Source organism: Sinocyclocheilus grahami, unplaced genomic scaffold (assembly GCF_001515645.1).
Source record: "Sinocyclocheilus grahami isolate Dianchi unplaced genomic scaffold, SAMN03320097.WGS_v1.1 scaffold141.1, whole genome shotgun sequence".
NCBI lineage: Eukaryota > Metazoa > Chordata > Actinopteri > Cypriniformes > Cyprinidae > Sinocyclocheilus > Sinocyclocheilus grahami.
In genome coordinates, this window is record NW_015505320.1 from 1,488,477 (window position 1) to 1,504,364 (window position 15,888).

The 15,888-nt window shown below is 37.1% G+C and overlaps 1 protein-coding gene across 3 annotated transcripts in view; it reads left to right on the forward strand.

The window, feature by feature from the left end:
* Positions 1-15,888, forward strand: part of cdh24b (cadherin 24, type 2b) — a 169,670-nt gene that overhangs the window by 125,859 nt on the left and 27,923 nt on the right. For all 3 annotated transcript variants that reach the window (XM_016280562.1, XM_016280559.1, XM_016280561.1), the window contains one exon: positions 3,422-3,603. In XM_016280562.1, coding sequence (XP_016136048.1) covers positions 3,422-3,603 — 182 coding nt within the window. The remainder of the gene's footprint in view (positions 1-3,421; positions 3,604-15,888) is intronic.

Here is a 15,888-nt window from a genome sequence, read left to right on the forward strand (position 1 = left end):
AATAAATTATTTTCAAATAATTTAGTAAATGGCATGTAAAATACGTTTTATAAATTTTTATTTTTATCAAGTTTATCAAATAGTTTTTCAAATTGATGAATGTTTAAATTAATTATTAAAATGAAAATAAGTAAATATTATGTAAAATAATTAAAAAATAGTTTTTTTTATAAAATAATCTTATTACATTAATATTATGCATGTTATTTACTTTAAATTAAATTGTGTGATATATTTCTGCTTTATATCGGCCATCAGTTATACTAATACAATGCAGCTGCCCACTGTTAATCAGTTCTCTTGGTCCCTCATTGCTACTCTACGTCAGGATTCAGATTGTGTTGTTAAAACATTTACCAGCAGAGGCTAACTAGTTGATTCACAAGTCGCTAAAGAAACAGGGCATGAGAAGTAGGGTTGCTCCCTGACAATTCTCTCTCTCCACATCCTTCATTTTACACCCTGCCTCCATAAGTGCCACGGTGATGGACGTCCTAAAAGGATGCAGATTTTATTCTATCTAATTTTCAACCAGTGCTTGAGCTTTAGCCAGCTAGACACTTTTTTAATGACTCTCCCATCTCAGAGGTCTCATTTCTACGGCAACATAAAGCCTCATACATGGATAAGGCCTCTTATTTTCTCTTTTCCTTCTTATACTCTCTCTTATTTTCTTTTTTTCTTTTTTTGTCTCCCGACTGTTCTCTCTTATAGCATTGCCTTTCCATTTCTATTCGACTCTGTTTATAATCGCTACATCTTTGAATCAAGCTGTTCTCCCCTCATTTACAAACAATACAACCCTCTCCATCTATTCATCCATCGAGAACTCTTTGTACCATTTAAATGCATTTCTTTTCAAAATCCATATTTTGCTTGCCCACGTGCAGTCTTGCCCACACTGAGTCTCACTCATCTCGCTCGGTGGACCTGAGGTAATTATGCTCCATGTTATTTACCGAGCTGAACCTGTATTCATCCACAGACCTGCTAATTAACTCCATCTGCCTATCACTGAAAGGCTCTAAATATTCTGCTCTTAATCTTCCATTGGGCGCTGACTCATACCGGCCAATCCCTGCACCTTCCCTAAGAAGCCTAGCCCCATTAGAGTGGCTTTTAATGAATTAAAAGAATAAAACAAGCAGGCTTTCTCATTGCAAAAGTGAGGCCGAGAGTAAAGGTGGTGCTTTAAAGGGAGTCCATGCAAGCTCTATGGTACCACTTCGTTTGTCCCTTCTGAACACAATTACAGTGACCCAGTGGGGAGTGCTATATCTCTAAGTCACAGAACATTGATCTTGTCCCTTCATGCTGTTTGATTGGCCGGCTAAAGCTGCTTCGGAAAAAGATGATCATCCCTTTGCTTTCCCGCTCTTCTTCGGTCCTGATTCGTGATTTATGAGGTGACGGGTAGCTGACATTGTGTGTAGGTGCGTGTCTGAAATGAGTTTGCTCAGTCTTAAGTCATGGAAAATGACAAATGATTTTGTGGCTAGATGTTGGAGAGGATAGCTTCAGATCAGAGGCAACATGTCCTTTCAAACAAATAGATACACCATTATGTTGTGTGATTATTGCATCTAAAATGATGTTTGTCTAAAAGGATTTTGCAGAAATCAAACATTTACATGTCAGTCCAATCAAGTCAAAAGACTATTCTCTGAATGAATTATTCAGTCACTTTTTTAAATAGAAATGTGTTAAATATTTTTCTGTTGCAGTTCATGTTGATTTTAACCATGCACATATGTTTTATATTAATGTTTGAAATTGTATTTGTATCATAGTGTTTCTACCCAAATGGTTAAAACTGGTTAAATTTAAAGTGGCTAGTTTTAGCTAATATTTATTTATTAAATTGCCTAATTTTGTATTATATACACATATTTTGTATTATTCAGAAATTAATGCTTTTATTTAATGACTTTGTTTTTATTTAGCAAGGGTGCATTGAATTCATCAAAAGTGACAGTAAGGACCTTTACAACGTTACAAACAATTATATTTCAAATAATTGCTATTCTTTTGAACTTTCAATTCAACAATGGATCCTAAAATATATAGTTTCAACCAAAATATTAGGTATCACAACTGTTTTCAACATTGATAAGACATGCTTCTTAAACACCAAATCAGCATATAAAATGATTTCTGAAGAATGATGTGACACTGAAGAATTGAGTCATTTCTGCTGAAAATGCATCTTTGCCATCACAGGAATAACTTAAAATGTAAATTAAAAATACAACATAAAAAACCCCCCAATAAAAACAGATATTTTTTTACTTTTGAATATATACAAGTTTGAAAAAGAACACTTTTCTGTTTTTAATGTTTTTTCAAATGTAATTTATTCCTGTTCAGTGGGCGTCTCGTCTATTACTGAAATGCGTGACCTTGAGCATGCTGTAATGTGTGTGTCTGTATTTGACTTCCTGTTGTGCCAAATCCTTAAATCCCAATGCCAACAGCTCTCCTCGATTTTACCTCAAGTGCGCCGAATCGCAAGCAACATCTTCTAAGTGGAAGTGCGTGCATTTGCTTGACAGAAGTGACAGAGCCTTTTAAAGTCCGAGCAATGACACGGTGGCCACTCTGAAGTTGAATCCTCAAACACTTGTTGTGCTAGAGACTTTTTCCCCATCAGCCACCTCTTCCTCATCAAAGAACAGCAGGACATCGACTACGTGCCAGTCTGAACTGAAATTCAAAGTCTTTCAGATGCAGAACCGATGCACTCTACTGAGGGAGTGATTTGAAAGGCTGGTGTTATATTTCTGCAAATTTGGGTGCAGTTTGTTGATATAGGGAGATGGTGATGAGCTTTGGCTTTCATCTCAGGCTGTTGTTTTGTTGTGTCACAGATTCAAGGTGTCAAATGGAGATGTACTGTGTAATGTCCCTGGTTGTGACGTGTGGATGGAACAAATGATCACTATATATACAACTCTGATGGAGGCAGATATGTTTTGGACCATTACTCTTTATCCTTCGTTCCTTCTGACCTTTCTTAGTTTATATATGTCACATTAAAATCCTACTATTGTTTACTAATATGTTCTGCCTTTGCCTTTGAAATGTCACCATTTGTCTGCGGCATTCTTTTATATTTACTCAGTTTGTGTCATGTCATATTCATTGATTTTAGTCAATCAAGCCAAATATACAAATTATATATATATATATATAGCATTTGAAAAACCCTCACAAAGAACTGACAAGATTAACACTGGAAGCCAATCAATAGCCAAAGTCAAATAGAGAAACTTGTAATTGATATAACATGAAATGCAAGATGCTTCAGTTTAAAGCTTTTCGAAAATCAAATTGATATGATGTATGAGCATGCAAAATGATTGATTTCATGTCTCTGTGTCTCTCTTCCCATCCTGTCTTCCAAATCCTTTTCCTTTCTCAGGTTCCTGGCTATTCTCTGTGTCAGAGTTGGCAGTGCCAGGGGCGGAGGTGGGTCGAATCTCAGCAGCAGATGCCGACTTGGGAGACAATGCCAAGCTGGAGTACACCATCCTGGATGGAGAATCAGGGGACACCTTTAACATCTCCGGAGCCAACCAAGAGGCCGTGATCATTCTGAACAAGGTGGGAAGAACGTCCACAGGGCATATGGGGAAATGAAACCCTGCTGAAAAATCCATCTGAAGCCAGCACTTTCAGTAATTTGATTCGGTGGTGGTTTGTCTACATCAAACGAGCAGATATGTTTTTTAAAAGCACATTTTATTTGTGTCTATTTGAGGCAACATCTCAACATTCCCATAGAAAATATGTGGACAGAAACTCAACTGCTCACTGTCAGCTAAATATGGCTACAATAGCGAAGGTTGTCATCCAGCATGGTCTTTCTGTTTGAAGCAGGCTGACCGAGAACGTCTTGCTGGCTAAGCTAGTAAAGAAGCCTGGTGGGAACGGCTGCACAATAGTGGTGACCTGCATCCAAAACACAATGCATGCTGGTAACCATCTACACGGGTCTTTTCAGCAGGGAAATGTGTGTATGTGTGTGTGGGCATGGGTTCATAGAAGGTGGGAAGAGATCAGAAGACATTGAGCAGATGATGTTCCTGATGTTCCTGGCATCTTCACATCACCTGAAACAGCACACGATGGATTAGTAAATTGAAGGAATAGTTCATTCAAAAATTTTAATTCTGTCATTGTTTCCTTACCATCATGTCATTCCAGACCCATATGCTGCTCTTTTTTCTGTAGGACTCAAAACTAGACATTTTTTAAGAAGCTGTTGTCATACAGTGACAGTTCATAGTCACCAGGGGCTGTCAAGCTCCAAGCAGGACCAAAAACACCATAAAAGTGGCACATAGGACTCATGCATTATATTCCAAAATGTCTAAATCTGTATGTTAGGTTTGTGTGAGGAACATAACTAAATTAAGTCCTTTTTACTGATAATCTTGGTGGCAGGCTCCATATATTTGCCTATGCTAAATGTGAGGTTAGACACTTTTGAGTTGGGTTATTTATAAGAAAGCTGTCACTTCTTGTTGGTCCATTCCTAGCATGTGGCTTCCTCCTCCTACTTGCACAAATAGTCAAAACAGGTCATTGCTTATGCAAAAACACTATTTCTGTCACCTTAATGCATTCTATCAAGTATACATACGTATATAAAGATATTTTAACAGGTATACATACATTTTATTCATTGCATATCAAATATTTTATAAACTGACATTGTTGACTGACATTTTTTAATCTCACATTTTATGCTGATCACAAATAACCCATGGGTTAACAGTTAATCCTGTGTATTCATAAACGGATGTTTCACACTGTAAATTCCTAAACCCTGGGTTAATTCTCATTTGCATATTTAGGTGTCAATGTAGCAGCACGTGACCTGTTTACGTAACAGCTCTAGCATTGCAGCCTTGTATTATTGCAGATTGTAATATCAAAAAGCTAAGAATGAAATGATATGTTTATACAACTCGCTGTTTCCAAAGCACGTGCTTATGAGGCATGCGATTGGTCATGCGTTTTTGACTGAAAATATAACAGTTTACAGGTTTGGAACAACATATGGCTGAGTAAAGCATGACAGAATCTTTATTTCTGTGTGAGCTGTCCCTGTAATGGAATCATCATCATATAGAATAATCTCAACTAATCAGGTTTTGAGGTGATGCTCCATGAGATAACGTCATTCGTTTTGAACTTCATGTTGCCTGTTATAGTTAAAAGGCTTGAAGTCCCATTTCCGAGCTGCCGGGAAGCCAGTTGATTGTGTGTGTGCTCTGTTCAGATCTGGATCTGTGATCAGACACTGGGAAAAGCCGGCACAGTTTTATTGATGCCAATCCAGCTTCCTGGACTCATCTGTGTGTATGTCACAGTGACTGTACTGGGCCCCTGTGATCGTACATGTTTGTGTGAATGTGTGTGTGTGTGTGTGTGTGTGTAAATAAAGTAAGGGGGTTTGTAGCTGTGACAGGCCTGGCAGGTGTGGGGAAGTCAGTTTAAAAAAAAGCTTTGGCTGCAGGTGAGCCTGGGAGGTATTTTAGGCCAGGGATGTGTTACTGTGATAAGGGAAAACTGGAAAGGGGAAACAGACAGAAAGGAGCAGGAAGATTAAATGAGTGGCCAGAGAGAGGAGACAGTATATAGAGAGATATAGAGACATGGAAGTAAGACATACACTAGGAGAAACCATATAAAAGATAAAAACATTAAGGGAAAACTAAAGAGAAAGAAAGAAACTAGTTATGCCGAATTCGCAGTGCTGTACCGCATCGGTGTTGATATCAGGCATACTGAAGATGTTCTGTGAAGTCTTACGCATTCAGTGTTTTGATCAGACGTTTTTTTTCTTTTTTTTAAACCACACATACAGTAACTGTGAAAAATGTAAAGGCTGTGTCTATTTAAACAAAATACAAATGGATCCTTTTCACATTGCGGGTTTCAGTAATTAAATACAGTATAGCAGGTTTAACTGCTGTAGGGGTGTGTGGGAGACCATAGCAAATGTTATTTTTGTGCGCCTATTTTTTTTTTTCAAAACAAAACAAAGACAATATCCACTATTGTATTTCAATGTTTAGTGCAGTATATATATACACTACTGTTCAAAAGTTTGGGGCCAGTAAGATGTCTTTGAAGACTTTTATGCTCACCAAGGCTGCACTTATGTGATTAAAAATATAGTTAAAACAGTAATATATTGTAAAATATTATTAGACTTGAACTGTTTTCTATTGTAATGCATTTTAAAATGCAATTTATTTATATGATACAAAACTGAATTTTCAGCTGTCATTACTCCAGTCCTAAGTGTTCCAGTCCAGTGCTTCAGAAATCATTACAATATGCTGATTTGGTGTTCAAGATTTTGTATTATCATTAATGCTGAAAGCATTAATAATGTTGTTATTAAACAAATAAAAGTAGGCCCTTTGCAGTTTCAAATGATACCTTATTCTTATCTGTACGATCAAAAATGAAGAAGAATTTTTAGTTCTTTTCTTTTCATCAAGAAAATAGGAGACAGACCACAGTGCGGGCTTCGACCCCAGGGGGTTAATATTTTTGTGGAAAATATGATATATATATCATAAATATTTGTAAAATTATAAATGTCTTTACTGTCACTTTGGATGAAAAATTTAAAATGGTCATAATTTACTCACACTCGCACCGTTTCAAACTTTCTTCTGCTGAACGCAAAATAAGATATTTTGACTGTGTGAAGCCCATTGACTTTGCATGGACAAGAAACATTGAGACATTTCTCAATATATCTTCTTTTATGTTCCACAGAAGAAAAATAATGTGAGCAAATTATGACAATTAAATTTTTTGAGTCTTATGAGCCTATGAAAATGCCAGCTCTGAGCAATAAAGTGCTAATCTGGGAAATAAAGTGGAAGAGTACTAGAAAGGAAAAAGCGAACGCTTTAGTCGTCTAATGCTTAGTGAAGGAGGAAATGAAAAGGGGGAATTATGGGTAAACAAATGAACTCCTCGCATGTCTCTCCTTGAATTCCTACTTCATCCTTCACTGCACTGATGCTTTATTCGCCCAATCATATTTTCTAAAATTGCTCCCGTGCTACGGCTCTCTCTGATATTCCTGTCAAAAGCACACAGAGACAGTTCCATTGTCCGTCAGGACTCGGAATTCTGGCCAGGACTCCTGACTGTGCTGTAAGACACAATGATGGAGACGAAGAACAAGACAAAGACAGAGAAAGTGAACAATGAGTAAAGATATGCAGGTGGGAGTATCTGAAAACAAAGATTGAAGAGGTTAAAAGGGATTTAGCCAGAGAACCCACGCGCAACTAATAGAAAACATGAAAGATACCACTCTAATAGAATTAGAATAAACAAAGCGTAAAATTAGCACTAAGCTCCCCTTTGGTTTCCGGCCCATTAAACAAATATAAAAAACTGCTGAACATTATTTGTCGTGTTTGTGTTTGTGTTTACAGGACCCGGCTCTAGTTTGGCCACCTGCCTATCTCATTCAGAACAGCCGATCGTCATGCCTGCCTCTTGTTTATTTCGCTCCATATCAGAAAGACTGAAGTTGAAGATTTCTTTGAGACAGAGAGAGAGTGAAACATAGTGAAAAGAAAAGAAAGCGTCACAGAGTGGGGAAGAGCTCGCCCCAGGGAGGAAAGTGTTTCCAATAGGAGCAATTTCTGTCATCACAATGCCCGCTATGACCTCTCAGGAACCCATAGAGTTTAGAGCACGTCACTTTTTGCTTAGAGGAGACACGCATAACATTCTCGTACATACAAACAACCTTATATAATACGTCTGTTGAAAAGACTGATGACTATGTAGCATATGTTTTAGACTCTTGGCTGCTGAAAGGCATAGTTTAACCCAAAATTAAAGTTCTGTCATCATTTATTTACCCTCTTTTACTTTCTTTTGTCCATAATACATGAAGATATTTTGTTGAATATCTAAGTTGCTTTTTGCTCAAAAATGAATGAGCACTGTGCTCTAAAAATGTTTCCAATTGAAACAAAAAAGTGTCCATGTAAACGTGGCTACTGGTTGGACCTGGACAGTCCAAGTCTATATTCTTATTCATATAGAAAAACAGCTTGGATATCTTTATTTGCATACAGAATTTACAAAGAAGGAAATAAGTAATATACATTTGGAACAGTATATATATTCCTCGATCCTTAAAGTCGGCATGAAACGGATGTTGCGATTGTCTTTTCTTCTCTGCTGTGACGTATATCCGAGTGAAACGGCATCTGAAATGAGAGGGCGGGACTTGATTTCATTCTTCGGGAATTGATTGGATCGTTGGAAGTTGGGGCGTTGCCAACAAAATGGAGGCAGATCTGAATGCCAGTTTGCAGTTAGTTGAGGGGGATTTCTCTCCACTGGATTCACGGCCGACACCCAAGCATGAATAAATGTTTTTTTTATTGAGGATGACGGTCAACGGCACAAAACATGCCTAAATGGCACGCGTGCGAGAGAGACTACCTGAATGACTGAGCCCTCCATCAGGTTAAGTCATATTCATGAAAAAAAATTATAATTCGTTTGCGATGTTCTAAGAGTAATGTTGACGTAATATCCTAATATCTTTTCAATGTTTAAGGGTAACATACTCCCTTATGACTGGTGTCAGTGCTATAAAGTGAAGCATCAGCTTCAGCTTTTCACCGTCATTTATTCCAAACGTCACTCACTGCAGCTGCTGGCAGTTCCAGATAGCTCCGCCCTCGCTCCATAGCTCGTGACCGGAAGAGTAGAGGATTCGTTTTGAGGGGGAGGGGAGGTAAACGTTTTTGATTAAAGATCACGAGGGCACATTAATAAAAAATAAAAAAAGAAGTGCACGGATAAATTATTTATTATAAACACTATAGTGTTCCATCAAAAAATAAGAATTGTCCATTTTGATTTCATGCCGACTTTAAGCTTAACCAGCAAAATCAACCAACACAGACTAGCATGGAAACTCATCTCTAAGCTGATCATTTTGACAGAGACAGGTACAAACCCTTTCTTTCTTTCACACATACTGACTACCCTCATTTACACATGACCTTTGCTCCCTATGTGTTAATATTGCCCTGAATTACAAACCATGTGATGAAAAAAAGGAGCACATTATAAAAATGAAAGGTACTGAAGAAAGAAGCCTTTTGCAGATAAGAAGAAGAGACCTTTGATGTGCGGATAAAAAGGACAAAGCCCAAGGCTGAGTGTGTGAATGGGTCAGTCAGGCCCTTTTTGGTAAGCTAGGTCATGCCTGCCTGTCTGAGAAGAAACTGTTTCCATGTAAAGCTGCACTGCGACCTCTCTCCCTCCCTCGCTCACTCATTTCATCTCAGCAGTGCTGGGTTTCTCTCTGCAGAGTCCCCCTCGCTTCCTCTCTCCCCTGAGGGATGTTAGTTATGTGCTGCGGTCATTTCTGCGCTTTAAAAACCTAGGGTGGAGCGGCGCTTTAGAAATTCATTGATTCTCAAACAGTGCAAAAACTCTTTGTCCTTGAGAAAAATGCCTTGAGCTGGGGATTAAGGAAAGGAACAAAGTGTAAATCTGTAGGTTTCATTTTGGGGAGGTGCTACTCTATGTGCCTGAGTATTGTGAGTATTTAAAAGTTTAGTTCACAACTCTGCCATCATTTATTCACCTTTAAGTCGATCCAAACCACGTTTGACTTTCTTTTCTTTCGTGGAACATAAAAGGAGAAATTTTGAATAATTTACCAGCCACTCATTTTTGCATGCAATTACAATGAATGGGAGATTTAAAGCTGGAAAAATGACACAAATCAGCGTAAAAGTAATCCATACCATTTGTGTGCAATAAAGACTTATGTTTTGCTTTGCTTAACGAGTAGATCGACATTAATATAATTATTCACTCTTAATCTTCCTCTCTAGAGTGCTGTTGACTGATGTGATCAATTGAGTCTGTGAGTTGAACTGGAGAATCAGACCAGTTCTTGATTGAATCATTCAGGCCAGGCGTGTTTTGTGCATTGGATCAACCGATTCCTTGAAAAGATCTGATTCGAAAGTGTCATTTATTCAAGTCGAGTTGAGTCAGATTTGTCAGGGCTTTTCTCAATACATTTAAGGAAAGTCGATATACAATGATGGTACAAATAATCTTCTGAAATTAGATCCGGTTGTATTAACTTATGCAGGAATCGTACTACTTATAAACTCGCACGAATGCACTCTAGTGTCCCTTATGAAAATTAACCATGGTTTTACCACAAATAAAGCAAAAAAAAAAAACATGGTTACTAGTTAAACCATGGTAACCCCAAATTAACCATGGGTTTGCTACACTAATCATAGTTTAACCATGGTATTTGTAGTAAAACTGTGGTTATACAAATGGTAATCAATACGCCAAAAAAAACAAAAACATGGTGACTACACTTTTGCAACAATAAAACCATGGTTCATTTTCGTAAGGGGTGTATCAGAAGTGAGACACATGACACGTTTGTGAATTACTTCAATTTTGACCTGTTTCTCACATAAGGCTATTGTATGGCTTCAGAAAAGTTATAAAATAAGCGGTATGGAACACTTTTAATCATACTTAGAAAGCCCACCATAATTACATTCATTTTATTCACTTTCATTGCAGTGCTCAGGACATTCTTCAGGAATTGTATTGTGTGTATTGCACGGAAGAAAGTAAGTCATACACAGTTGGAAACGACGTGAGGATGAGTAAATGATGACAGAATTTTAATCTTTGGGTGAACTATTCGTTTAACATTTTATCCCCACGCTGGCATTACACAGCATTATTCACTGTTCTTAGACTAATCAACACAAAGTGAATTTTCAGAGGCATAATTATCCAGACAGAACGGCGTGTGTGTGTTTGTGTGGGCTGGTGGGTGGCATGCTGCTCTGATTAAGCGTATGCAGATTGCTGGAAGTCTGTGTTTATGTGTTTGAGTGTGTGTGTGTGTGTGTGTGTGTGTGTGAGAGAGAGAGAGAGAGAGAGAGCTACATTTCACAGGGTTATGATGGAAGAGGCCTGTGTACATTTGAATATTTAATATGCCGGCAATAGATCCACATCTGTGATCTCTTGTGGCAGTGTTGTACAACCAACTGTCCTTAAAGTGACTGATGCTAAAGTAGCATTAAACACCTTTTTGTAACGGTAGTCCTATAGTCCTATACAGCTTTCCAACAGTGCCACCTAGTGGTGCAACAATTTGAAGGTTTGAGCTGAGTGATTGACATTTCCTTCCTTTGCAAATAAATAGGATGCTATGAATTAAACATAGGCCGGTGGACATGAATTTCCTCTTGTAAATATCTGCGCTGCAGAATTGAAGATTGCAGGTTCAAATCTTGCATTATATTTACATTTATGCAGTGCATGCATCACTTAGGCAAAATTTGTACCCGGATGTGTGTTCCCTGAGAATCAGACTCATGACCTTGCTGTTGTTTGTGTCGTTCATTGTGTCGGTTTTAGAAACAGCTGTGGATGCTGTAAATCTGACTTCCCTTAGTTATTCTCACTTTAACCGTGTAGCTAATCCACGGTCATCAACCTGTGGTGCTGTCCGGATTATCAGTTTGTTTTCTCTCTGAGAGGAGAGATTGCGTTAATCTTCTCTGAGACAAAGAGGGAGAGATCGAAATAAATCGTGATTGAAGGAGCAATGAAGGACTGTGGGAAAAAGAGTAAGAATTATAGTGAGAAGGAAAAGAATTGGAAGGATGGACTGTTTTGAACCAGTATTGATGTCAAGGTGGAATATTGAATCCAAACCTGGTTTTTGGACGTGAAGATCTGGGCTTGTAAAATTCAAGAACGCAAGGAATGAATGTGAGACTGAGGAGGGAGTGCAGGGAAGCAGTACATTGTTAGAATGTAGTGTGTAAATTGCTTCAAAGCTAATCTGGGTTTAATGCCGCAGAGTCGTATTAAAACACAAGGGAGAGGGAGAGAAAGAGAGTGGCTGTGAATCAGGTGTCAGGAAGACAACCTGATTCAAGACTGCCTGTCACCTTTGAATGAATGCAGATGCGCACATACATTTGCATGCAGAAGACATGCAGAGGACAAATCGGAGGATTTCGAGCACAGAGCCAACATGAGTGTGCACAGAAAGAAAAACAGGGCGAAATCAGAACTTCACAAAGAGAATAGATCCAAATACCCACACGAGCACATACACACATATGTGTAGTGGCATACCGCCAGTCTTGAGGGCAAACCATGAATTTGTGACTGTATTTGTGAACATTTGCGTGGGGGTAAAATAGTATGGAGACAGATGATGCTATTGTTATTTTGAGCAATTTAGCCCTCTGTTCAATTGTAATTATTTAGTCTTTTTGTCTCAGTGATTTAATTTATCCTTTTGTGAGATGGATTTATTATTTTTGTGTTGTAGTGCTTTGGGAATGAGAGACATATTTTAAATAAAGTTATATATATATTTATTCCATGGTCTGTCTGAATACTGGATTCTGATTGGCTGGCAGGTATGCAGTAAAACCGTTTAATGCACAGGTAGTCGTTCCATATTAATGCGCTGCTTTAATTGATGCACACAAACCCACACACACACAGAGAGAGAGAGAGAGAGAGAGAGTTGGAGATTACAAATTATGCTGCACAGTGCGCACACACACAAACTTGTTGTCAACGCATTCCCGCAATTTTTATTAATAAAATAGTCTAGATGCTAGATCACTACATTATATTCCTTAGCAATGAGGGGGTAAAATCGCTGTTTTTGCGATTAACTGTTTGTAGAGAGAGACACGCAGAAGCAGTCTTTTCTGTTCACCAAAGAATCTGAGGGGAAAATGTATCATGATTTTCACAAACATATTAAGCGGCACCACTATTTTTAACATTGATAATAATAAGAAATGTTTCTTGAGCTCCAAATCAGCATACTAGAAAGATTTCTGAAGGATCATGTGAAAATCAATGAATGATGCTGAAAAATCAGCTTTGCCATCACAGGAATAAATTTGATTTTAGAATAAAATAAATTGTAATATTTCACAATATTGCTGTTTTTACTGTATTTTTGATCAAATAAAGGCAGCCTTGTTGAGCATAAAAAACAATTATGTAAATAAATAAACAAAATTTTTTAGTGTACATATTTTCCTCGAAGCTACATCTATCTAATTTCAGATCTCTCCAAAGATCAAATGCTTGAAAAGTTATATGATCTGCCATATGGCGTTATGGAATATAGCCGAATAGTGGACCATATATTGAGAGCCTAATTAATTTCCCATAATTGCTATTCCACTGGAGAGTCATTTAAAAGAGAAATTGGAAAGTGAAACTGGAGAGAGAAGGAGAATTTACTGATTTAACCTTCAACTACACTTTGGATAAAAGCATCTTCTAAATATAAAAAATAGTCCCCTAACTAGACCAGCATGAACCTAGCATAAAGTAGCCCGTGAATTCAATTCAGGCTGGTCTTTAGAGCCAGGTTTATTATAAACAGGCATGAGAGAGAGATGAGTGTGTATTCTAGATGTCAGTATCAGACCGCCGCTCACTAGGAGGGGCGTAGAGCGTGTGATGGAGTGATGAGAAAGGGAGGGAGGGAGACTGAGTGATTGAGTATGTGAGAGAGGAAGGGATGGGGTGATGAGTGTGTGCTCACAGTGTAAGTGACATCTCTCCTCCTCAGACAGATTGTCTCTCTCTGCCTCTAATGGGTTCCTGTTAGGAACCTTTTCTCTCCATTTATCCCTCCTCCTCTCTCTTGGCTTGACTCTCTGTCCCTTTTTTTGGTCTCTTTCTCTCTTTCTCACCTTCATTTCTGTTCAACTGTCCCCTACCTACTGAGTCATTTTAAATCTTTAATCTTTCTTTCTTGTTGCATGTTATAGATTCATAGCAGAGTGTGTATTGTTCTATGTGAGCAGGTACACTATTGTTCGAATGATTGGGGTTGGTAAGATTGTTTAAAATGTTTTTGAAAGAAGTCTCATTATCCTCCCCAAGGCTGCATCTATTTTCATATATTTTTGCAATTTAAAATAGCTGTTTTTTATTTTAATATGTTTGAAAATTACATTTATACCTGTGATGGCAAAGCTGATTTTTCAGCAGCCATTACTCCAGTCTTCAGTATCACATGATCCTTCATAAGTCATTTTAATAGGCTGATTAGGTGCTCAAGAAACGTATTCTTATTGTTATCAATATTAAAAACAATTGTGCTGCCTAATAATTTTTGTGGAAACCATGATACTTTTTTTCACAATTCTTTGATGAATACAAAGTTCAACATAATTTATTTTAAATAGTTTTTTGCAACATTATAAATGTCTCTACTGTCACTTTGGATCAATTTAATACATCTTTGCTAAACAAAAGTATTTATTTAAAAGTAAAAAAAAAATCTTGCTTACCCCTAAACCTTTTGAATCATTTGTATACAATGCAACAGTTGTGTGCTTCCAACTTTGTGGCAAGTTTGGGGAAGGCCTTTTTTGTTCCAGAATGACAATGTCAATGTGCACAAAGTAGCGGTGGACTGGCCATCTGGAGCACCGGGAGTTTTCCCAGTGGGCCGCTGTACAATGTGGGCCGGCCCATTGCTTAAATATATATAAAGAATGAATTATAGTAAGTGTACGTAGACTATATTCCTCCATCGGCCCAGACGAATGGCCCGCACGGCCCATTTGAGTAAAAAATTCTAATTAATTTAACGTAAAATAATAATATGAAATATTACACTTAAAATTGGTTTTCTATTAAAGATATTTTACAATGTAATTTATTCCTGTGATCAAAGCTGAATTTTCAGCATCATTCTTCAGTGTCACATGTTCCTTCAGAAATCATTCTAATATGCTGTTTTGCTAATTATTATCAGTAATTATTTGTGATCAGTTAAGCTATTACTAATGGTTTTCATTATTATCAATAGGCCTACTGAAAACTGTTTTCACTTAATATTTTTGTGGAAACTGTGATACTTCAACTTTTTCATGATTATTTGATGAATACAAAGTTAAAGAACAGCATTTATTTGAAATATAATTCATTTGTAATAATATAAATAACTTTACTGTCACTTAAATCAATTTAATGCAACCTTGTTGAATTCAAGTATTAATATAAATACTGTTCAGTTTCTTGCACAGACCGATCGTTTTGTATCTTTACACATCAATGTATCGTCACGAGCCGCAGGGTTTAATTTGGTTTTGTTTATGTGTTTTTGTTCCAGAATGACAATGTCAATGTGCACAAAGTAGCGGTGGACTGGCCATCTGGAGCACCGGGAGTTTTCCCAGTGGGCCGCTGTACAATATGGGCCGGCCCATTGCTTAAATATATATAAAGAATGAATTATAGTAAGTGTACGTAGACTATATTCCTCCATCGGCCCAGACGAATGGCCCGCACGGCCCATTTGAGTAAAAAATTCTAATTAATTTAACGTAAAATAATAATATGAAATATTACACTTAAAATTGGTTTTCTATTAAAGATATTTTACAATGTAATTTATTCCTGTGATCAAAGCTGAATTTTCAGCATCATTCTTCAGTGTCACATGTTCCTTCAGAAATCATTCTAATATGCTGTTTTGCTAATTATTATCAGTAATTATTTGTGATCAGTTAAGCTATTACTAATGGTTTTCATTATTATCAATAGGCCTACTGAAAACTGTTTTCACTTAATATTTTTGTGGAAACTGTGATACTTCAACTTTTTCATGATTATTTGATGAATACAAAGTTAAAGAACAGCATTTATTTGAAATATAATTCATTTGTAATAATATAAATAACTTTACTGTCACTTAAATCAATTTAATGCAACCTTGTTGAATTCAAGTATTAATATAAATACTGTTCAGTTTCTTGC